Genomic DNA, 23,805 nt, shown 5'->3' with positions numbered 1-23,805 from the left:
TTCACCCAGAATTTACCAAGGACCTTTAAACCGCTATTCCTGAAAGCGAGCTGTTTAGCGTGACCAGTTATCTGTCGCACTATTTCGCTTCTTCCGTTTATTTAACTTTTGAAATCGCAAAAGTTTTCATAGAATCGCACATCATGCGACCGGAGATGAAACAGCTTGAGTTGAGCCGGCACAACTTCGCGCCACCTTCGAAAATTCGACGGTGACTTCTTCAAATGCACACGGCTCATTACTTTACGTTTCAGTTGTGGTGTAGGTATTGAAATATGTACAACGTTTAGTGTAACTGCACGACTGTTAGGTCTTTCGGTGATCTGGGATAATTTCTTCGCAGTCATGGGCCGTGCAGTGCGCGTTCTTATTTCTGGCAAAATATTTTTTTTTTGTATACGCTAATCAACTGCGTAAAAAGAACCCCAAAGGGAATTGTTGGCATTGTTTTATTAATCTCCTTACCTTGTCATAATCTGTATTTTAAAGGAAGGCATCTTCAGACTGAGGACTTCTCCAATTTAACGTGTTCTAATCAAGGATGCCGGGAGAACGTAACTGCTCTTCGCTGACGCCCTTTCGGAACCCAAGAGAATTTTCGAATTCGCAATTCATTTGTCAATCGCCCTCGGTAAGCACAATGGAAAAGTGAAATTCCGGGGCGGGGAAATGAACAGTAGCTGGTTTGTCGAGCACTTAAAAAGAAAGAGAGATAATTGCACCACACAGCACCCAAAAGATGGCAACGTCGACAAAAGGGGCCTGCTGTCAGCTCGAAGGACTTCGAGGCCGACGAAGCATCGCTTCTTCGAAAAACCTCAGTGGACAGCCGCCGAACTCGACCGCGAGAAGGCGACGCTGCAGCAGCAGCAGCCGAACTCGACCGCGAGAAGGCGACGCTGCAGCAGCAGCGAAAACGGCTGCTCCAGAGAGGCCCCGAAAGGTCTCCCTTTACATAGAACGAGCGGCCGACCGGCAAGACTCGGAACTCTGAAAACCCGGCGACAAAAACCAACAAGAAAGATTCGCGAGCTGAACTCCGCCGGCAGCAAACATCCAGCAGAAGCGGAGGCAAATGACGCCTACTGAGAGCTGCTGCTGCTGCTGCCGCCGCGTTTCCGAGAAGTCTGAAAGGGGACCCAACGGCGCGAAGCCGCTTCTCCCTTTCCCGCTCCCCCTTCTTAGACCCAGGCCGGACGAAGACGTTGCAACCCTAATTAGACCGAGCCTACGTCAAAGTCCCGGGTCCGCAGCGGTTGAGACGCCGGCCCGAGGTCAAAAGAGGCAAGATCAAGGAGCCAGAACGGACGTCTCCACTGGCGGACAGGAAAAAAGTAAAAGGAGTACTCGATAGGAGAGACGGCTCCTCGCAAGCCCGCGTTCTGTTCCGCATCAAACACTTAGTGCTGACGCGCCGTTAGCGCGCGGTTTCTATTGTTCCTCTCCAACCGCATGCGCGCACTCCTCGCGGGCCAGCTGCCGGCGCGCTCGAACTCTGGGGCGACGACAAAGCGCGGGGCCGAACCGCTGCGACGCGCAGGAGCGGGGCGGACGCCCCCGGCCGGCGAAGGGAGAGCCCGAGCGCCGAGCGTCGATGAGAGAGGGCGAGCAGGAGAGCGGCGGCGCCCCGGACCGGAGGAGAAGTCCGGGAGGCACGGGAGCAGGGAGAGCCGCCGGAGGAAGGGAGGCTGACCAGGCGGGGACACCCCTCGCGCACCGCTCCTCGCCCCCTCGCCTCGGCGGCTGGCGGCGGCGCCGAGTTGCGCCGCGGTGGCCGTAGCGCGCGGGTAGCCGTAGCGCCCCTGGCCACGGCGCGCGCCGGTAGCGTTCGGGTCCGCCCGTAGCGGCACCACCGGGTGGCCTCCTCCTCCTCTCCCCGCTGCCGCGCGGTGACCGCTCTTCTCCCCCGGTCGGCGGCCGGCGACAGCAAAGCGCCGCTTCCCCGGCTCGCCACCAGGCGGAGGGCCAGCACTCGCCGCCGCCGCCCTGTCCTGCCGCCGCTGTCATTCCGCGCTGGCTCGCGCTGGCCTGCCGTCGCCCGTCTCTACCGCCGCATTGTGCGCCGACTCGCGAGCCACGCGGTCGCCGCCGCGCTCCCCGGACGCGCTCGCTGACCGGACAAGGTGGACGCTCGGACACTGTTCGGCCGGCCGGACTTGGCGGCGTCCCTGTGGGCGGCTGGCTGCGACAGCAGCGAATGTGTGAGCCGTGAGGCGTGCCGCGTTGACCACTGTGCTGGTGGCGGCGGCGGTGATGTGTGTGGTGCGGCGACGACGTTGAAGGGCGCGGGTGGCGACGAGCTGCGCGCTCGGACTTTGGACGAGGGGTCCCAGCCGGCGTGCTTGCTGGCGCACCTGCAGGCGTGGACGGCGGCAGCGGCGGCCGCCTTGGCTGCCCGCCGCCTCTGGTGGACTTCGGCGTGCGCTGCCGGTGGCGGTGTGGTCAACGGGGACCTACTCGCGCAGCAGGGGGGCCATGCCGCGCCGGCCGCGCCGCCTCAGCAGCTGCCCTGGCTGCCTGACATGAAAGGTGAGCTGGCCACTACTGGACCACCTCGCGATCGCCGTGACCAGCTTCTGGTCACTCGTCCGTCGCTTTTCAACGAGCTTTCAAAGTGGTCCTTACAGTCTGGACATTTCGCGTATGCGGTGGCAGCGAAAGTCAGTGCAACCTCCGTGTTCTGAGACGGATCATTCACCCTGCCCGCACTCAGTACCGCGTTCTTCACACTTCTCCATTCACCAGTTTTCCGGACGAGCGTCCCGTCGTGGCGCACTACCCCGAGTCGTTCGCCGAGCACTGTCCCTTGTTTTACAGGATGGACACTGTCCACCTTTGCATGATAGCTTAGGTTGTTCGACCGCTTATACCGGACGATTTATATGCTGGCATGCACCGCTATTCACGCTATTAATCACACTTGGTTTTTACTCGGTACATGGAGCTTCGCCATATCTGTCACGAAATGCAGTCCATCTCACTTTTCTGCGGCATGTTTTTTTGCAGTCGGATATAGCTGACATTTACTACGTGTTTTGCGATCTTGAACATCCCTATTTAAAGCCAAGCTGATCAACGCGCACTTGGCGGTCAGTTCCTGCTAGTGGTCCAGTGGTCACTCGTCTGTGACTTCCTGAAGCAGGCTTACAACAATCAACAATCAGTGGAAGTTCACATCGTTTGCGATGTTAAACACCCTGATTTAATCAAACTGATGGGCATACAACTCTTGGTCAATTCGTCTGTTAGCCAGTGGTCATTCATCTATAACTTGTTCAAGCATGTTCGCAACAATCATTGGGCGTTTGCATTGTTTACACGAACGTTGGCCTCAGTTTTTGATTGCGTACCTTTCGGTAAAGTAAGCATTCAGTGACCGAAGCGCCGACATTGGACTTGATCGGCGGCGACCGTGCACTGACCATTCATGCATTTCATTCTGAATAACAGAGGAATATTTTGTGTGGTCAGCATCCTTCATGCTGGCAAGGCCCGCGTTAATTGACTCAAGCGCTTCGGTTTTCGTATCTGTTGCAATGCCTCTAGGTACAAAAACAAACTTGAGCTTCTTTAAATTGAACCCCTTGTATCCTCTTCAGAAAGGTCTTGTCACACGGCCGCTTAGCTCAATGTGGAGGATTTGTCACCGCCTTTGCAGCCTTCATCGCTTCACCCTGTGTGTTGGGGGTTGGTTATCTGATTGGTGTATTATCGTTTACATTTATTGTCCGCATAATTATATAGTAGACGTCGCTTTTCCGAACGAACCAGTTGAATGACGCTCATCACTCCAAGCGCTATTCGGCTTATCTATTTTCTCAACCTACTCAGTACAAGGTTAATCATCATGGGAACGACGTTCATATTCTCTCCAGCGGTTTCATAGATCTCTGGAATGCTTCCATTTCCTGTCGGCGCACTCCTATGCCACCGGCAAATTCGACATCCTTATTATTATTTCGTCTCACCGCATCGACGTCAAATTGTTCTGTATTTCACTTCGAACGCTATCTGACCTGATAGGAGGTTACGGCTTTGAATTTGATAGGCCAGCGGCAAGAACTTAATAGCTATTATGCTTGTAAAGATGTCAGCTAGGGCTTGATAGCCTTTTGCTGCTTAAGATATAACGGCTTGACACGGGCGCTTACAGTTTGACCGCGTATTTGCCGCTCCGGGCAGTAGACGACGTCAACGCTTGTTTCATGGCGTCTTAATAAGCACAATGCGGTGCCTTCAGCATAAGCACTTTGAACCCCGACGATACCGCTCAAGCATTCGAACTCTCAGCAGCAGCATTAAACTATAGCGTCATGTCTTGCATACCGCAACAAATCACCTTGAGTGCGAAAGCTGTGGGAGTGCTGTTATGCGCCTAATTCGTCGCGTAAACTTACTGCCCTTAGAGATAGGTTTTGATGACGCGTCCCATGTCTACGTAACTTGATAGCAGCCCCTTCTAAACTTGACATTGCGCACACGCACGCCGGGCTGAGAGAACCTTCAGCAATAACTGGCCGGAAATACTTTGTACGAAGCTCAAGAATCGGTAATAATGAGCCGGTATAAGCTGCACCTGAAAGGAAAATTTAAACGGCCACGATGCCTGCACGATGTCCGCAATAATCAATATGCACAGGAGTTCGACGCTTCGATAAACATCAATTTCTTTCAGCCCCACTATCAGTATGCAAAGTGCGCGTTGACCAATGATCCCGCGGCGAAACTTGACTAATGGGAGCGGTCATTGGTCACGAAATTCGGGCCACGTACAATACTTCCCTACTCGCTCACACGCGGATAACACACACACACACATCTAGTGCTACCTAGTCATGCCACGTTATGTAACGCACGTCCCTTTTCGTTCGGGAATTAACATCAACGTCGTCGAGTTTCCAGATACCGAACGTGATATTAGTTGACGGCGGAATCCATATTCGTAGATCGTAACACGCTCGTGTTGGGTGATCGGTTTGAGTTACGAAAATCCAGCAGGACTGGGTAGGTTTGGTCGCACGCAGGTCGTGATGCCGGCGACCGCGGGGTTAGCGGTTTCTCGTTGTAACCGACCCGCTGACCGCAATAAATGGATCCTCGCCTGACAAGTGAATTGGTGGTATATGCCACGTTAGCAACGACAACGAGGCCCCTACGAGTCCACTTCTGCAGTCTTCCTTGGGGTCTCCCCTCAAAACTCGTTCAGCAACAGCTCTATGAAAGTCATTGAGTGCATTCTGGCGTTGCTGGCTTCTGGCGCTCCGACGGTGAATCTTGTAGCTTTGGTTTACTGAAGTTATAATTCTGCTCCACCCCGTGTTGTCTCCAGTTTCGTGTCTTTTTCTCTACCTCAATGCTATGGTTTTAGCTAGTCCCTGTGTTTTGAGCTGTGGTCTATCCAACAATTTTGTCAAAACAAATAGCGTTCAGTACGGAAAACGAGGGTACGTGTGGGAGCAAGGTTTTAAGAAAATAATCGCTTTTATAATTACGCCAGCCTCCATCCCACGCAACTTAACATGGGTTCATTATTGTCTGCCGACGCGTGGATGGCTTTATTGTATTGGAGAATGCATTGCATACCAAAAACGAGCGAAGCTCTGACATGAAAATTGTGTACAGTGCACTCTCACACGTTATACCAAAAAGGTTGGCCCCCGGTCCTAGTGGAAGGAACAAGACGTTAGCCTCTTGCGCTACGCTGGGCTGGTACCGTTTATGGTTCTACACTTGTAGGTTGGGGGATCCACTGAACATTTAAAAACACACTGGAATAATTTAAAAAATGAGCAACGCAATACAACGAAACACAATAAGTACGGACGAACAGACGTAACACGCACGGGATTCATGCCGCTTATAGAGACATGTCGGAGTATGCGCGACTATGCAATATTTGAACAATGCCGGACCATGACGTCACGCTTGGGAATTTCGCGAAATCTATAATGCATCGCACCGCACTAATGATGGCACCACCTCCAAGAATGGTAATCCGGAAGCGTATATCTTACCATTTCCATGAACGCTTTTCCACGCAACATCTTGCGGTTGTCCGTGGACAGTTACTGCTCCCGTTCTTTTTCTAGCTATTAATTAACATTCTTAATCCAATACGAGCGTGGTCCTCGGCTGTCCCAACAGCACTGTTCTTCTAACTTTTAATAGAGCGTTATAGCAGAACGGAGGACCGGTCCCGGTGCGGTATCCGTCAGGGCGACTGGCGCTACTACGCGTGCGGTGGGGAGGAAAAACTGGTTGTGCGCATCAGCCGGTGCACCGGGTACCGTACCGGGACCGGTTCTTCGCTCTGCTATACCTCTCTAATCTCGAGTGCTGCCGGGCCTCCACCCCGGCAAGAAAAAGATTGGTGCGCTTACCCGCACTACAGCCAAGCCGCGCGTGTAAGCCTGCTTGCTGTCCGGAGAGGGGTCGTTAGGCGGCGAAGTGTGGGCAGTTAACGCGAAGCAAAAAACAACAGTTTACACGTTCAACATTCGCTAACACTGCTAAAATTATGTGTTAAACATAATTGTAACTTTTCAAATGTCGAAACTGCTACCTAGAGAAAGCGTTACATGCGCATACGATGTACAAATTCAATACGGAAAAGTAAAATAAACGCCCGTGCAAACACCCCGACAGACACCATAGGCAGCTATGTTACCTCTAGATAATTAATTACGGATAACTAACAGAAATAGCCCTGGAATAAATGACAAAGATCTTGGGGAATAACAAGCACTTGGTGTCACTTGCTGCAAAGATGCTCAACGCCGATGCGATCGCCCTCTTCAGCTCATTTCATTTCATCTCTGCAGTCAACCCTTCCTGTCTAATCTTTCGTTCCCAGCAGTTTTATCAGAAGTTACAAAGTTTAGTTTTCACTAGTTCATATTGAGCGTCAAAAACGACACACGTATTTCGTAGAATCTCCGAGATAAACACGTCTGAAAATTTCTCAATAATCGTGAAGGACTTTCTTCCTAGCGTTTGGTGAGATTTTTTATAGTTGTAAAGCATTCGATCCTTGTCAGGTTTCACCGAGAATGGTTTAATAATAATTCTGCGTTGTCGCTTTTAGCCTGCGAGGGCTTACAGAGCATCTTAAAGGTACTAACTTGTTCGTATTCCATCGAGCAGATTGCCGGGCACTATGTCGTTATGGTTATGAATCATAACAAATGCACGGTTTAGTCTGCTCAAGCTACAGACGGGATGTGAGGCAGGCAGTAGTGATTGGCTTCGGATTAGGTGGGATTACTTGGCCTATGGTTTGCTAACCTTGCGCGAAGTTGAATAAAAATGTCCGCACTTTCTTCTTGTGATTTATTTCAACAATAGTTGCGGAAATAGAACCTGTCTTTCACAGCCCCCGTTGTTTTCCTCACGTTTGTGGTGGCGCCTCTTAAGAGCGTTCAAAGCAACATTTTCATTCGTTCCATGCACTGCCACGCACGCAGTGCTTAACTCCTTGGCACCTCCGAGTCGTAATATTTCACTTATACGGAGCGCAGATTACTCATTAGCTGTTTTCCAAATGCTTTGTTATCTGCGAGGTCAGTGCCGTTCATTTGACACCGACTAACGTGCGAAAAGCGGCGCATGGAGCATACACTACTGCACGAAAAAAATATATACAAAACTTTTTTGTGCTAAGTACGTGCTTCTTCTGAAGCACTGAAATGAGCGAACTTTCATGAAAACCCAGAAGGCTACACGGGAATAGCCGTAGGAGTTTGTACAACTCAATTCTAGAGGTCCAGCCTGTTGCCATTAACCACAACGTGACTCGTGATAGCAGAAAGAGATACACTAAGCCGTGCAAATGGTGCGAAAGCAACACATATTTCGAATAATATACCTTCCCTACTCGGCGTACATATAAAACGCACACGGCTGATAAAAGCCGTCTCGCGGAGCCGGCTCCGCCACGTCTTCAGCGTGTGCTGGGAAAAAAAGAATTCATCGGTTTCGAAGCCGTTCGCTGTGATACATTGTGTGCAGTATCGTCGCTCGCACGCGTGCAAAGCGACTCCCGCTAAGTAGCTACATTAGGGCGAATCAAACGGGTAGCGCGAAATAGTAAAAAAGGAGAGAAACGCTGCTCAGTGGACGAAATAAATGAGCGAGGAAGCGATGCTCCGATAACCGCGCCAAAGCGAAGACGAAAAAGAAAATAGGTGCGGCGGAAAAAGACGAAAGAGAACATGGTGGTCCGGTTGCAGACGACCTTATGGCACGGCGGGCGGTATTCAACGAGATTTCCGGCAGCTGTTTTAAAGATTGCGTTTTGAGATCGCTGTGTTGGTTTCGCGCAGCACGCTCCCTGTTCTATTTATTGCAGGGCGGTTTCTCTAATTGTACAGTGTACAGTGGCCCACTTCCGTGGGGGTGTGCACGGTGAACCATTAAAGTACCGTACTTTTATAGCCCCGCCGGATACGAGTGACGATTTTTGAGGCGGAGGTACAACTTGCCGTTTAAGGGGGCTACTGTAGAAAAAAAAGGGAAGCTAGTGAGTGAAATATTGGCGTTGAATACAAGGTATCTCAGGACACTTGGCTGATGCTACGCATTCGGTCCTCGATGTGCGTGGGTGCGGCCGTCTTGACGCAGCAAATTTCATCGTATCGCACGCGCTATGCTTGATGCAACATTATCCGGGATTTCTCTCCTGTTTGTGACTGCTATACAAATATACGTGACGGCGGAGTCTACTGCTGCCAACTCTCGCATTGCGGTGCAGCCTTTGTTAGGGCGGCTTTGCTGCATAACAGATGCTTTGCGGGAAAGCCACTGCAAAGCGCGGAGGGGGGTTTATTGGGCCGCCACTGTTCCGCATTTTTTTCATAAACTGGGTTTCTACGCCAGCTACTGCGGTTATTTATTATTCCCTATTTTGACTATTTTGCAGAGGTGTGATTAGAGCGGCACGGAACGCTTGCGTGATGGTTTTGCTGCTCACCTGATTTTATGGTGTAAAATGACCGAATCGATGTTATTTCGTGAACGGGATGATATTTTATCAGTTTTCCTGTCGCTCCCATGCACTCTTCAAAGTGTAAGGAAAAAGTTAGCACACTGTATTGATGTTAAATAAAAAGAGGGAAATCCACTGGTTTCCCGATTGATTTTATTCTATTCGGCACAACTAACGGCAAAATATTACGACTGATACGCGTATTCCCCCTAAATCATGACACTTGGCGAAGTGCTGAAATTGTGGATCTTACATATGGTGCGTCCTGAGGAGAGGTATTCCTCTCCCTCGTACTGCAGTATGGCGCATCACCGTCGTGTAAAACGTGCATTATCTGCTCAGCCAACATTGTCGCTGGCAGGGGGCGGGACCGTAATACCGCCAGTCATTTCACGTATCATTATGGTGCTGCTGCTGCTGATGATGACGGCGACGATGGTAACGTTGATGGTGAAGCTTTGCTTGGATTTGGTATGCATAATAGTAATGGATATGATGCTGGGAACAGTTATGCTTAAATCGAATCATACGTAACAATGATGATGATGATGAATTTGATGAGTAACGGCTTGATTGGATCGATGTACTGATTGCAATGGTAGTGAAGATCATGGGTACAGTCTTGCTTGGCCGATACATACATAACTATGATGATGAGTGAAGTCGTTCCAGGAGGCAGCCACGCAACCTTTCACTATTTAAGAAACAAATTCGTACCAGCTTTCGCAGTCGCATAGGTCGCCGCCGCCTTCCAGCATGCAAACTGTACACAGTGCAGTCTCTCCGACCCCGTACTAGAGTGAGGCCCGCCTTGTGGACCAAGTACGACGGGGCGCTTCTCCGTTTATCTCCGCCGAGCAGTTTTCAACGCTGCCTAACCACGCGGTGACCGACCTCTTTCCTCCCCATGCATTGCGTTCACTTCGAGGAAGGAAACAGTCTGTGGCACCCATCGATGAGGGCGCGCGGCTCTGGCTGGGGGAGACCGGGGACGCAGATAAACCTAGTTCGGTCGAAATAAATAAGCGCCGGGGTGAAGCCCACGTTAGCCACGGAGGCTCGCACGATCTTGCATGCCGCTGTTCGTCCCTGGTAATTTTCGACTGCGTGCACAACGCTCGTCGGCGCCTAGCGTCGTTTGGCCGCGCGGCGGCGACGTCGACAAACGGCTGTAGCTTTAAATTTGTGCGCCCAGAGTGCAGAAGCCGGTGCAAGCTCTTTGAAAGAGTTGATAGTTGGAGGCTGTCGGTATCGCGCGGTACGGGGCCTGTGCACCGGGGGTTCCACCCAGGAATACACCGGAAACGACGAAAAACGAAGCGCTTGATTAAACGGGCCGAAGCATGATGCGGAGTTTCACCTGTAACGAAAAGAACTCAACCGGGTGACAGAATAAATCGTTTAAAAAATGGGGTCAATCTGGCATCTAGAGGACAGCCCCCAAGGACCGGTGCTCTCGCCATCACGCACCGATGAGCTTGTAATTAAATATATGTGTCCTCTCCCTCTCTCTCTCTCTCTCTCTCTCTCTCTCTCTCTCTCTCTCTCTGTATCGCAAGATTTTTTATGTTGCTGGGCGCCTTCAAACGGTGTCACCCCGCTTATATTCGCTGTATTGTCCTTGCGTTAAATTTCCACATTACGGGGTTTTATCAGTAATGTGCACAAAACGAACGCGCTTCCGAGTTCTATCTGCAAAAATTGCATGCACTCGGCAGTTATCGCCGACGCGTGAAATACTCCCGCGTGCTTTGCTCCTATCGACTGCGTGCGAGAAGGCGACGTACTGACCCAGTCCTTCGCACCCCCACCACATACTTCCCCTTTTTAATTTGCCTGCACTCTCAATGCGCAGCAATGGACCACAGGCGTTCGGCTAACGGGTTGCCCGTAATAAAGCCGTAATCTCGGCACTGCCCGGCCAACGTCGATTCCAGGAAGAAGGAGGCGCTCAGCGTAATGGCAGGTAATGGTAGGGGGGCAGCGCGAACGGTTTTATTGTGACGCTTCGGCCGAGTTGTAAAGGCAGCGTTCGAAGCTCGTAAAAGAGCGCGCGCAAAGTGGACCAAGAACGCGCGCTCTGGCTGGCCCGTTATGTGCGGCACGCTGGAGTAGGAAGCCGGGACGTTATGGAGACGCCTCCCAAAGGCCAAGTCCAGATCGCCTCGCAGAGGTCTTTGAATGCACATCCTATGACATCGCGGCGTGTTTCTAGATTGGGGACACTCGATTTCGTTTGTTGGTATTCCTATACTGAGGTGACATTCAGATTGGTTGATCGTGGAGTTTTAACGCGCCGACGCTACACAGGCGATGAGGAGCGCTGTAGTGGAAGGCTCCGGATTAATTTTGACGACATGGGCATCTTTAACGTGCGCCTAAATCTCTAACTCACGGGCGTTTTCGTTTTTCGCTTCCATCAGAAAAGCGGCCGCCGCGGCCGAGAATCGAACCCGCGTCTTTGAGTTCATGAGCTGACATTCAGATCACATTTGTTTATCGCCGTAAGTATCTTGAATATTCTTGGTGCCGCACGCGGCAAGTAGTGGTTTCAATGATTGCGTGCACGTTATTATATCGTTGGCCTAGCAGACGAAGAAATTCGGTCACACAGAAGGTATACGGTATTGGCACTGGTAGGTCGGGAGAGTGACGTCACGAGTGTCGCGCCATCATTGTGATCTTACCTTGCCGAATGTGGAAAATCGGGCCTTTTTCGATGGGTCTGCTGCTGCCCTCATAGTCTCTTCATCTTCCTTCTTCTGCCATTGCTTTGGGGTTCTCTTCTGCCGCATTCTTCTCTATTGTATTCTATCGACCTTTTCAACTTTTTCGTCCTGGAAGCAGCCATTTTATTATTGGGCTGTGCTAGCGCCCATTTAATTGGCGCAGTCGACATTGTCTCCTAACTGTGCATGCGCAGCACAGCCCAAACCGTGCTGAGATGTTCATCAAGGTTTAAAGAAGGGAAAGGTGTATGGCATTACATCATTTACGCTCTAAGGCAGTCCTGTAATTCACCTTCACCGCAAAACCTCAAGCATAACCTTCTACATTGCCTAGGGCCACAGCGCAGGTAACATTTTTGGTCCGAACAGTGTTTACGTTCGCTGAATTTCCTTTGTTGGTGGCATGGATTGGTAACTCGTGTGCACCGTGGCGAAGCTACGGTATTGCTACGGGTAGAACTACGGTATTGCCTTAGAGGGTAGACTCTATGGTATATAGAATGCAGTACATGCCTGCCGCTTCCATACAGACGTCATGTACATACGTGTGCATACGTCACGAGGAACCTTCGTCGCCGTCATCATGACCTGTGGCTCATTAGCGTAAGGATTAACTGAATAATGAGCGGTGCCTTTTTCGTCACGAAGCAATGGCTAGTCAGCGTGGTGCTCACGCTATATGAGAGAGAGAGAGAGAGAGAGAGAGAGAGAGAGAGAGAGAGAGAGAGAGAGAGAGAGAGAGAGAGAGAGAGAGAGAGAGAGAGAGAGAGAGAGAGAGAGAGAGAGAGAGAGAGAGATGCACCCGTCTAAAATGACGAGGCACGTGGCTTTAGCCTAGTCCCCTGTTCATCCACCATAACCATCGGCCGGAACCCGCTGGGATGAGGAGGCGGTCAGGGCGAGACCGCTGACTTTGTTGCTCTTCTGCTTTGTGGTTGAGTAATAAGGTCACCTAAGATTCTACATTTCTATCAAAGCATTCGCTTATCCTGGTTTGTTATGTACACAGCGAATAGCTCGTTTGCCTAAACGATTGTGTATTACATTACAAATCTTTAGAGATTCCGTTTTGCTTTCTATGTCACCCTTGTAATGACGCTGTCGGTTAAGGTACGCATCGGTTAAGGTACACACAGGACCACACACTTTTCGGCGGAGTTCGCCACGTTCATGCAGTCAGATAGCATCGCCCTGCGAGAAGGGCGTTGCGCGCCTCGTCCGCACCGTCCACTCGCGGTGCCCGCGATGTCCTGCCCAGATTCCGCGCGCTCGCCGCATCCTTGTGACACAGAATGCCCGTTCGACCGCAGTCCGGTGTCGGTGGTGGCGCATTATGACTTCCGCACCGTATGCTCGTCGCGTCGCCTCCATCGCTCCGTGCCTCGATCTGCGATCAATTTGGGGCGTCAGGGGTGGGGGAGACCGCTACCGTGGTCCGATATCCACCACCCGAACACCAAGGAACAACGAAAAGGTAAGAAGAAGAAAAAGGGCCCTGTCCACTGTCGTAAGAAAACCGGGTGCGCAGGAAAGCTCGGCCGACCCACCGCGGTACGCACAAAGCGTCGTGTGGACACAATTTCCTGCACACCGCAGACAGCCTGCAGCCGCAATCGCACACCCCGATGTGTGTGTTTCTCGCATTCCGCCTTCTGCATCTACCTTTCTTTGTTTTCTTTCTGTCGGCTCGCCTCTGGCCGCCGATCGTGCTTTATCGTCCCGTACGCGACGGTGGCGGCATAGCGATCCGCCGCGGGAATCGGCAATCGCGCGGCGTTTTTGTGGCCGCCTGCAGACAAACCCTTCGCGGTGACCTCGGCCGGTGCGAGACGACGCTCAGCAGAGTGTGTGTGCTCCACTTTTGACCGCTGCTGCCCTCTCTCCGCCCCTTGTTTTCCCCGCGCGACGACACCCTCCTTATTTCTTTATTTCTTTTCGCGACGGCGTCGCGATGCGACCGAGCGATATCGGAAATGCAGGCGGGCAGACGAGATCAAGTCGGCCGCGGCTACGCCCGGTCTTCGACGACGTTAATCCCTTCGGTCCCCCCCGTCCTTTCTCGCGCGCGCCATTTCTCCGCGTTTCCTCTCCCCAGAGACTTCTTGCGCGTTACTATGAATCTCCTTCTATCACCGTTTCTTCTTCCTTCAGCGGCGTTTTATGGGAGACGCTTTCGCGGCTTTTTTATCGCGCCCCCGGAATATAATGCAGTGACGACAAACTCGCCGAGTAACGGAACGCGCTGGCCGCCGCAGCCACCGCCGCTTGCAGTTGAGGAGGAGAGAGAGAGAGAGATCGCTTGCGCGTGGATTAGCATGCCAGATGGACCCCGTCGCGGTGAGCACTTGTTTCGTCTGCCTGGCGTTATTTTTTTCTCTCCCTTACTTTCGTCTCCTTGTTTGGTTTTGTTGTCGCGGCCTCGTGTCACGGACCGCCGCTCGTCGTGGGGGCAGCTGCCTTGGGCACCGCTGTGTTCTTCCGGGAATACAAAGCAGCGAGCGTGAAGTAAGCGAGACTGCGGTGCTTGCCGGGGGATCGGCGTCCGATTGTGATCGCCTTTTTGGCGCTGGTCGTCTCGGTTTGATCTCGTTTCGCCGCTGGCTGCGTGTGCGTGCTTTGGATTTGTCTTTGTCTAAGCGGCCGGAGGTCGTCGTCGTCGTCGGTCGTATGGGTGCTATAGCCCCAGCGGTGTTATAGTATGCGCGCTTCTCTGTGCGTGCAGCGGCTGTTGCAAGAAAAAACAACGATTTCTTCGTCTCCCTCGCGCTATCGAAAGAAGCGCTGCGGCTGACCTCCACCCGGGATCGTTCATTTGTCGCGCCTTCAAGAACGGGACCTCATTTGATTGCCTGCCGCCCCTCTGCCGTTTTCTACGCGCCGTTTGTTATTATTTTCAGCGAGATACGACCGGCAAGGTTATAAGCTCTCTAATCAGCTTGAGCTCTTGCGTGTGGCTCAACCCACCGCGAGCGCGTTGTGCTTGCTAATAACGACGTTACGTAACCCATTCCGCTGCTTGTCGAAGAAACTTATGGGGATTTTCGCCCCCAGTATTCACGCCTGCATTTTTACATTTCTGGAAGATGCGAAGCAGGTAGGATATCTTGCATTAGAGGAATGAAAACGCGTAATACGGGAGTGCATTCTCCTGTCAGCTTTCTTTGCGGTGCTCTGGATTTTACGGGCACCTGCCGCTTCCTTTACGACTGCACTTACAAAGTAGAACTCTACGCACACCTATCTTGATATAAAGCGGTATCGGGAACATGCAGCGCTTTATAGGCTCACTTCGGTCAAGGCTTAAAAGTTAAGAGGCAAGGGCTTCAAGCGACAGCTTCGTTGTGCAGGAGTAGCGCTGAGGTGCACATGGAATTCTCAGTCGTGTCCGTTTCAGAAATGTCCATTCGGCGTCTGTTTCAAGACTCGACGTATAATTGCACTTGCGTGATCTTTACACCTGGCATGAACGCCCGGACTTGTTTGTCTTGCGTCACATTTATGTCGTCCGCTCTCAGCCAATCAGAGCTCTCTCGAATTGGTCACTTTTCAACTGACACATGAAACGAACAGGACTAAGAACTGCGCGCCCGGAATTCCGGCGCTCACCAGCGCGCGCGCGTCAGCGACGCATGAACTCACCAAAATCGCTGTTCCCTCGGTTTTCAAAACACGGGCGCTACAATGGGCAGCACGAGGTCCATTGCCGCCGCGTATGGCCGGAGCTGATATGACCCCCCGGAAACGGCACCATCAGGATCGATTGGAGAAAAAACAAAACAAAACAAAGATAAATGAAAAGGGAGAACACAGGCTCAAATAAGATAAAAAAGAGGTGGGAACAGCCTGTTCTGTAGTAAAATGCCCCCGTCTTCTCAAGGGACCGTGTGAGAAGCAACGCAAGCCCGGCGGTTCGAAAGAAAGCCGGACTGATGAGGCTGGAGAGGGCACGCCTTCCGAAGGCAACGGACTGGCTCGGCGCTGCTGCTGCCCGAACGGACGAAGAAAACAAAAGACGCGTTTGTGGGATGGATGGGCGCGCGGACAGCGAAAAAAGCAAACAAAACGAAAAGACACTCCGCTGCTGCCCGCAAGGAGGAGACAACGCGCGTAAGTCTGCGGATGCGTTGAGCAAGAAAAAGTCGCCGCTAAGGTAAGCGTGACGGAAGAAGAGGGACTGACGGACAGACGAGGCACCCATGGATCGAGTGCGAATGCAGAAGAAAAGGAAAAAAAAAAGGCCAGGCGAAGACGGTTTCTGCTGCCGCAAGGGACGTGTTGTCTAGACGGGGCCAGCCTTCTTCCAGCATCGGCACTTCATCAAATCTCCCGCGTTGCCAGGCCCGCCAAGACGTTCTTCTCCTCTACGCGGCGGCGGACGCGCATGAGAGGATGCGCCGAAGTCCACCGAGAAAATAACGAGGCTTTGCCGCACCAACAGCACCGGCAGCAGCAGCGATGGCTCGCTCGCGGAGGTCTCGGAGTAGGTATCGATATTGCCGCCAACGGCGGCGGTAGTCCACGCCGAGGCCCGGCGCTGACGCAAGTCGCCAATCCATCAGTGCCGTCCCCTAAGCAGGGTCTCCCCCTCTCTCCGCTGCTGTTCGCCGTCGTTCCTTGTGGCTCTTTGGCGCTTCGCTCGGTCCACGTTAGCGCTACCGACGACGAGTCACCCTGCAGGGTAGGGGGGTCAGCCTGCCTGTGAAAATGGAGGAACGCCGGAGATGGGAAATGGGCTAAGCCTACAACATGGCAACAAGTCGCCGCGCTAGCTTTGTGAACGAAACCCACTCGAAAGGACTTCTTGTTTCTCATTGACACCAGTGGCGTCATTTACTCGATTTTTCTGAAATACTGAGGCCGTTAGGACAGCAGGGGCCTGGTTATCGAGCAGTGTTGGTGGTGATTGTGCGAGACCTCTGGTCTTTGGGTCTGGGTGGTGTTTGCGCAGGGGGTATGTTTCTCCTGTCTTTGCATCAGCCACCGCTCATTCGTAGAAGGCTCGTTCGCAGTTCCATATTTTCTTCCCCTCTGTCGGACGGAGAACACACTGTGGCGAGTCGCCTCTAATCTTTGTCCGTATCCAGGTAATAACGGCGGAGGCGATGTTTCGCCAGGAAGAGTTGACGGCAGGAGAGAGGGAAGAAAGAGGGTGGGGAGATGGTTTGTCTGCCTGGATGTCTTCGGGCGGAAATAACGAACCATTGTGGTTTCCTTTGGCTTCGTCGAGTCTGCGCCGTCGCTCTCTCTCTCTCCGCCCTGTAAGCGGACCGTCGGTCTTGAGAGATACTGCAGGAAAGAAGAAGAAAGTAGCAGAGAAAAAAAAAATAACATTCTGTATACGTTGTTGGATTGATAGTTTCGGCGGGACCTGACTTTTCTTTTTTCACCGTTCGGGCAAGGAAAAAACTGCCTCCAGCTAGCTGGAAGTGGCGTGGGGCCTGTGCCCACGCGGTACGTGGGGGGATTGTTTGTAAGACGTTCGCCCGAAGCTCAACGTGCCCTCGAATACGCTCGTACACGGCTGAAAGAGCGTAATGTTAGTTTACGTTGAAGTAAACTTCACAGAGTTTTCTTAGCGCTGTTAGTTTCCTTGTTTTACGCGTTCTCATTCCGGAGCTCTCTTGCAGGATCTTTAAAATTTAAATGCGATGTTGCGAGCGGGATGGTCCGCATTTTTTAGCGTTGAGCTTTCGCCCGCGCTGCTGAGAGAGAGAGAAATCTAGAGAGTGGTTCTTTCGTCGCACTACTTGGAAAGCATTCTCTGCGTGATTTCTTTGCCCATCTTAACTGTGAAAACGTACTTAAGATTGCATGATCTCTGAGCTGAGGGGGTCTGGAGTGGCAAAAGACTTGCCTTGTTTGTTATTATTGACAAACTAACGTATTCAATGAAGGACGAACCTGATCGACGTTTTGTATCCACGTATTGCTACTCCTCGGGGATTACTGTGCGTTTGTGCGTGCATCCGTGCGTGTTCGTGCGCACGCGCCATGTTATTCGGAATGATTATAGAGCGTCAGCCATAACTGAAGGTTAGCCTTAAAATGCAATAAACATGTCTCTATGTCCGATGATGCATGTCTCTAAAAAGTAGTTAATAATTTGAGCGTATGCAGCAATAGAGAGACTGCTCCATGTCGTTTCTTGCCCTTTTTATCCCTACGCAATGACGGCCAATGATCTCAAAGGTAACTGCTGAGCGAAGGCCGTTGAACAAAGCAGTTGATAAACAAGCGGGTAGAGCGTAATTTTTAATCCACATTAGAGCTCACATAGAAGTCACCGTTGCTGCTACTTGTGCTTGAACTGAGCGACGTTTCGTACTTCCTTTTTTTTTTTTTGGTTACTTAACGCCCCAAATCATCGGTGAGGGCAATGCTTTTAGCGTTGACCGAACTACACCGCTCGATATGTGGGGGTTGGATAAACGATGCTTGAAGAATGAGTCGGCGAAGATCGTATCCGGAGCGAACGTTCCGAAGACCATTCCCAAACGTTCGACTTCGAGAAAAGTCGTAGGTGGTATTTTCGCCGTTTGTATACTGCTTCACCTACGCACGGGCACCGCGCGAGGTCTGTGCGTTCCCCTAAATGCTGAGTTTTTTTTTTCTTCGAAGAATGAACTCGAAGATGTAGTAAATGTAAGTACCTTTGCAAACTGGAGGGCGGTGTCGTTGCTGCCCGACGGCTGACTGTGCGCTGCGTTGTCGTTCGCTTAGTTAAACTGGGGCAAAAATTAACAAATTTTTTTCGGGCTCTTTTTGCGTTTAGGTCGTGAAGCGTGACGTTGACACGATCTGTCCACCAGAGGCTTCGATGCGTATTACGCCTGGATGACTCAATAACAGCGACCGGCGAAACAACCTCAGTGAATTACCACTCTTGATCCCCACACAGTTTCACGCAAAACGGGTGTCTGAATAGCGACATTACACCGTGCAAGCATGGCCTACCGCTGCTAATCCGGAGAAGCCCTTCTGAAGACTCACTGGGTGGATACACGCGCATATGACAACGCGAGGGACGGGCCTTCAAGCGGAGTACCGATGTTCTCTTGAATCTGGAACAGGAGTTGGGATCTAAAGTGGCAGTGGGTGCGGCAGGGCGGTTGCGGTGATAGTGAGATACGGTGAGACGCAAATGTAAGCCATTCGGAGCCGCTAATGAGAGGCCAAGCGGAAGAACTAGCGTAAGGTAAAGTTGAACTTTGCCAGCCACGGACCCAGCTGTCCAAACTTGATGTCGTCGTTCGTGATGCGAGATGGTGCCGCGTTTCCCGTTCGTCTCGTGACCCGGTGTAGATGGCGCTCGCGAGCAAGTCGACATCATAAAGGAAAGGAAGGATAGTTTGAAGCCTGTATCGGGGTCGTCGTCGTCGTCGTCCTCATCGCTTGCAGTGTGGGAGGAATGCGCGACGGGCCGCCGGGTCCGCCTATGTTGAGGACGTGGGCGTCGCGGGCGGCGGCAGAACGCGCGACGCGACGTCGCCGTTTGGTCGTACGCCGTCGGTCGTCCGCCGGTCTCGCCCTTTGACCTGCGCCGCCTCTAATGAGGGGGAAAAGAAGCAGCCGAGGCGAATCCGAATGTTAAATGTCCTACGCGCGCTTCGCCTCCCGGCCAGGTCGGCTGAGGAGGCCTCCCCTCATTTCTAGGAGTTACCCGATCCCCGCTCGGATATAGCCACGAAGAACAGCGTGACATGGCGTGTTTACTACCCAACATGCCCACCTGCCAGTGGGCCGGGGGCTTGTAACGGTTCTCGAGGTCCTCAACAGGGGTGGAATTACCAGTTTTGTACATTTCAAAGATGTCCATTTTGTGTCCGTTTTAGCATATGACGTTGTAGATGTCTCGAAGTTTTTTAAACTTGTAACACTTCACCGGAGCGAACGCCCCTGCTCGCCTTGCGTAACACGCTTTGCTTGTCGTTTGCTTTCAGCCAATAATCAGGGCTCTCTCGAAAAGGCTACTTTGAACCGGAAAAGAAATGAATAAAGCTCGAAATTCCGCCCCAGGTCTTCCCATTGAGTCGCGGAGTCCCGAGCTTGCCAAGCGAGGGGCGTTAGTTGTCGTGCTCGAATCACGGCAACACGTTACCGCAATTCAGTACCATTTCTTTTCTTTTTTCCCCCCGTCTACTGAGGTAACCAACGGTAAGAGAAACAGAAAGTGACGGAACAGAAGGTTGTCCTCGTGTTACGTTACCTGCCATCCTTACGTTTTCGTACGAACCCTGCGAGGCTCCTTCGGGCCAGGTCAGATGGCGGTGGAGGCTATTCTACGTTTGAGTGAACACCGCTTTTAGTTTTTCTTTTTTTTGGTCTCTGCGCGGAAATAACGGGTGAAAATGTGTCACGAGGAGAGCTATGGCCGCCGCCCCCGCGTATGTTAATTGCTCCGGGCGAACATGGCCGCTGTGGGCGCGTGCACGCGGACGCTTTTGTTTCAAACAGGGCGTTTCCCCGGCGCGCGCGTTTTATTGCCCGACGCTTCCTCTGCATCTGGAGAACGCACCGAGCGTGGCTCTGCGTAGATGGCACTCATTAACCTCAATTGGCTCGCTCCCGCTGCGTGTGTACGCTCGCTTCCTTTACAGGTAGCGCGTTTCGTCTCTCTCGGTGGTGGTCACGTGATACGGCACGTGGGTCCGGGTGGCCTGTGGAGAACTAGCGACGACAGGATTGGGAAGGTGTGGATGAAATTAACCTCAGCTCTGACCGCATCGGCTAACCACTGTGTTTCTTGCGATATAGTTAGCCGTCGGGATTGCTACGTACGTGTACGACGGAAGTTCTTTCACTGGTGGATATGGCGATGAGATAAGCAGTGGCGGTTAAAGAGACTTGGTATCCGTAATTGTTTTCTTTTAGAGAGCGGGGTTATTTTACGGTTAATTGGGTCATTTTTGGAGGACTGAGTCACGGCCGTTTACTGGTGAATTCAGAAGTGTTTGTAGTGAGAGCACACGCCAAATTGTTATTGGGATACACAGAAATATTTTTTCCTTGGCCCAGCCAATCTGGAAGAGACGTGTGTTACCCGAACGATCTTTTCGCATGCGGCTGTCACCGTGACCTGCATTGAGAAATGCGCCGCTTTTTCACGGTTTTGTGAGTTGGTTTACCCAAGTAACGGAGATAGATGACACCCTAACTTATTAAAACAAACAAAGAAAACTTCAGTAATTAAAATTAAATGATCAGGCTGATCCTCTTTTTCGCGCTGTTGCTAAATGAACGCTGCATACTTGGTTTTAACCAGCCTCCTTTACCCGCCGCGTGGCTCAGCGGCTACGGCGTTGTGCTGCTGATCCCAAAGAAGCGGTTTCGGTTCAGGCCGCGGCGGCTGCTTTGAGGGGCGAAGCCCCTTAGGGGCTCGGGCCGTCGGCGTCTCATGTCGTCGTCGTCTCATGTCGTAGTAGTATCATGTAGTCACGGTAGTAAAACACCGGGACACTCGTTTTCCAACGCGATGTCCTAATACGCTTCGTGTCTCAAAGACACGAGACTTACAGGAAAGCTGCATGCATATCTCTACCCCCCAATAGTTTCATCTCCGTGGGCAAAAATGCCTAGAAGCCAAGATTACACTTACACACTGCATGCTTCGCCCTCCCCAGGTTCCGCGTTAGGAGAGATGGCCCGGTATTTTTTGATGGAGGCGAAAAGGGAGAACACTGCCAGTGTGTCGAAATTTCGTCACAAGTTAAATAACCCTATCTGGTGGAAATTAGTCCCGGGCCCTCCTCTGCGGTGCGGCTCATAGCCCAAGTGTATAGCCCAAGTGTATAGCTTCGGCGCGTTAACCGCCATAATCAACCAAGCACCGTCAGTTGCCACGCTACGTACGCCTGGTGGACCGAGTCTTGCCGAACGTACGGTATGCCAGACCTATTTGAAGTAGTCGCTAATCAATGGGCTGCTAATCGATACATGATCCATTGAGGAGGAGGAGGAGTGAAACTTTATTTTCGATCAGAATAAAAGAGAGTTAGGGCCTGTGGCCCTCCGCACAGGTGCAGTCCCTATTCCGGGACCCCATTGGTCAAGGCCGCCACCCTCGCCCGTCGAACTAGAGCCCTTTGAGACTCCAGGCCCGAGCAATTGAGCAGGGCTGCCTCCCATGCCTCTCTGGTAGGGGAAGGGTTGGGGGATGACGCAGGGTTGCGCTGGCATGCCCACACCATGTGGAAGGTGTCGGACACCTCCCCACAGTGCAGACACCGCCCATCTGTTTTAGGGCCCAAATGCTTTGCTACTGCAGGGCACATAAATGTGTTCGTCTGCAGGCGCCGCAGTATTCGCTCATCGGCCTTGCTCAGACCCTTTGCAGGGGCTGGGTAAAGCCGGCGGTTATCGCAGTAATGTTTTACGATTTCTCCTTGCCTCGGTACAAAACAATTATTCTGCATGCTTCTTCGGTTGTCGCTTGTCCTTCCTCATAATGAAAACCCGACACTAAATAGAGCTTCCCAGATTCTGCGAACGTTCAAGGGAATGAAGCAGACAACAAGCAAAGCAGCGTCGCATCTGCGACGCCAGCGCGTGTGCGATTCTTCAATACGGGCGCGAAACGGCGCCGTCATGACCTGAGCGGAGGTGAACGACGACGCCGCCGCGACAGGTGGTCAAGTATAGGCAGCGCGTATACGCGGGAGCGCCTTCGCACGTCTCGGGCACCATTGAGGAAGTGACCCGGTGCCGGATATTTCCCCGGACGTCCCATAAATCCCCGCGCCAAGTGGCCGAAGACGTGCGCGAGAACGGACGTTCGCAGGGGTGGTGGGGGCGTCCATCACGATGGCTCCGGGAGGCTGCCGTGTACGATGCCTCCGGCGGAAGCGGCTTCTTGTTACGTGGTCGCATGGGTGCAATGGGCTCAGGTCGGAGCTCCCCCCGGGACGAAAGTGGCAATACGGTAGGCCTATGGAAAGGTCATTGACATCGACTCTCCGTCTCTCGGTCGTGCGTTATTATACTACACTCCTTCAACCATTGATGTATACGCAGCAGTATGAGAGTCACGTATAAATCAGGCTTGTACGATTATTAAATTCTGATTACGAGTTCATTACCGTCAGCAACATAACTTGGTATCTTTATCAATTGCTCTAAGTGCGTGAACGCGTGTTGATGTGATTGTTTTTCTCTGGTTTTGGACCTGTTTTTGTTTTTCATCTTTTATTTTTACTGCTGTTCACACGATGGGGCTTATAAAAGTTGCGCAAGTTTTTGCATTATCAATTCGATTGGAAGTCAGCGCCCGTCCTCGTCGTTCTTTCGTGTCCCTGTTTCCTTTTCGCGCTGTTGCTATTTTCAACTGGCCCAACAGTACACCTTGTATAGGTCTTAATCTGACCAGAAATAAAGTTATTTCTCTCTCTCTCTCTCCCTCCCCCCTCCCTCTCTCTCTCTCTCTCTCTCTCTCTCTCTCTCTCTCTCTCTCTCTCTCTCTCTCTCTCTCTCTCTCTGTTCCTTTCAAATGTTGGCGATGGCGATGAACATGAAGACAGCCCGTTATGTGCTAACGTCCGTCCTTAGAAGAAATTTTAAAGCGAAGCTTTCTCGGTCTCACTGGTGGCGGCGTAGTGACCAATATGCACTGCAGGAAAGCTAACTTTACACAATGGGAGGGCACGGGGTAATGATGATGAAGAAAAAAAAAATGCTTCCTCTGGTCGGAATCGAACCTTGGTCCTTCGCATAAAAAGGCCGACTTTATCTGGTGCGCCGTTCTGACACGGTTGAAGCAGTGTGGATTTCCTCTAAGCTAGGGAGACTTTCAAATAAATCGAATTGAAACAAATCAATCGCGAACGGTCACTTAATTTTGCGCTGAGAAAGCTTCGCGTTTTTTACTACACACCGTTTTCTCCGCTAAAAGACGCGCATTCGAGCAAAAAAGAAAGAAAGAAAAAAAACACTGCGCTATTGCCAACCCCAAGATAATTACTTTTTTACAGGGAAGGTGTACATAGTAGGCGTATACCCTCGGCGCTTGTCCATGTCCGTCGGTTTACGCATCGCGTCGATGCGAAATAATTTAGTCTCCAGTCTCTTTCCCGTGCTCTGTAGCTCTACTTTAATGCAAAT

At 51.8% G+C, this 23,805-nt stretch overlaps 1 protein-coding gene across 6 annotated transcripts in view; it reads left to right on the top strand.

Moving 5' to 3' along the window:
- Positions 1 to 23,805, top strand: part of Cph (BCL11 transcription factor chronophage) — a 516,875-nt gene that overhangs the window by 412,162 nt on the left and 80,908 nt on the right. Inside the window, exon 1 of one of the 6 annotated variants that reach the window (XM_077681037.1) lies at positions 1,746 to 2,529. The exons of the other annotated variants lie outside the window; for them this stretch is intronic. Within the exon in view, the coding sequence (XP_077537163.1) occupies positions 2,523 to 2,529 (7 nt within the window). The 5' untranslated portion in view covers positions 1,746 to 2,522. Of the gene's footprint in view, positions 1 to 1,745; positions 2,530 to 23,805 lie in introns of those variants that run through there. 6 annotated transcript variants of the gene reach the window in all.

This window comes from Haemaphysalis longicornis, unplaced genomic scaffold, assembly GCF_048455015.1.
Source record: "Haemaphysalis longicornis isolate Haplotype H1 unplaced genomic scaffold, Haemaphysalis longicornis Haplotype H1 scaffold_8, whole genome shotgun sequence".
NCBI lineage: Eukaryota > Metazoa > Arthropoda > Arachnida > Ixodida > Ixodidae > Haemaphysalis > Haemaphysalis longicornis.
This window is presented reverse-complemented; position numbering and strand designations above follow the sequence as displayed.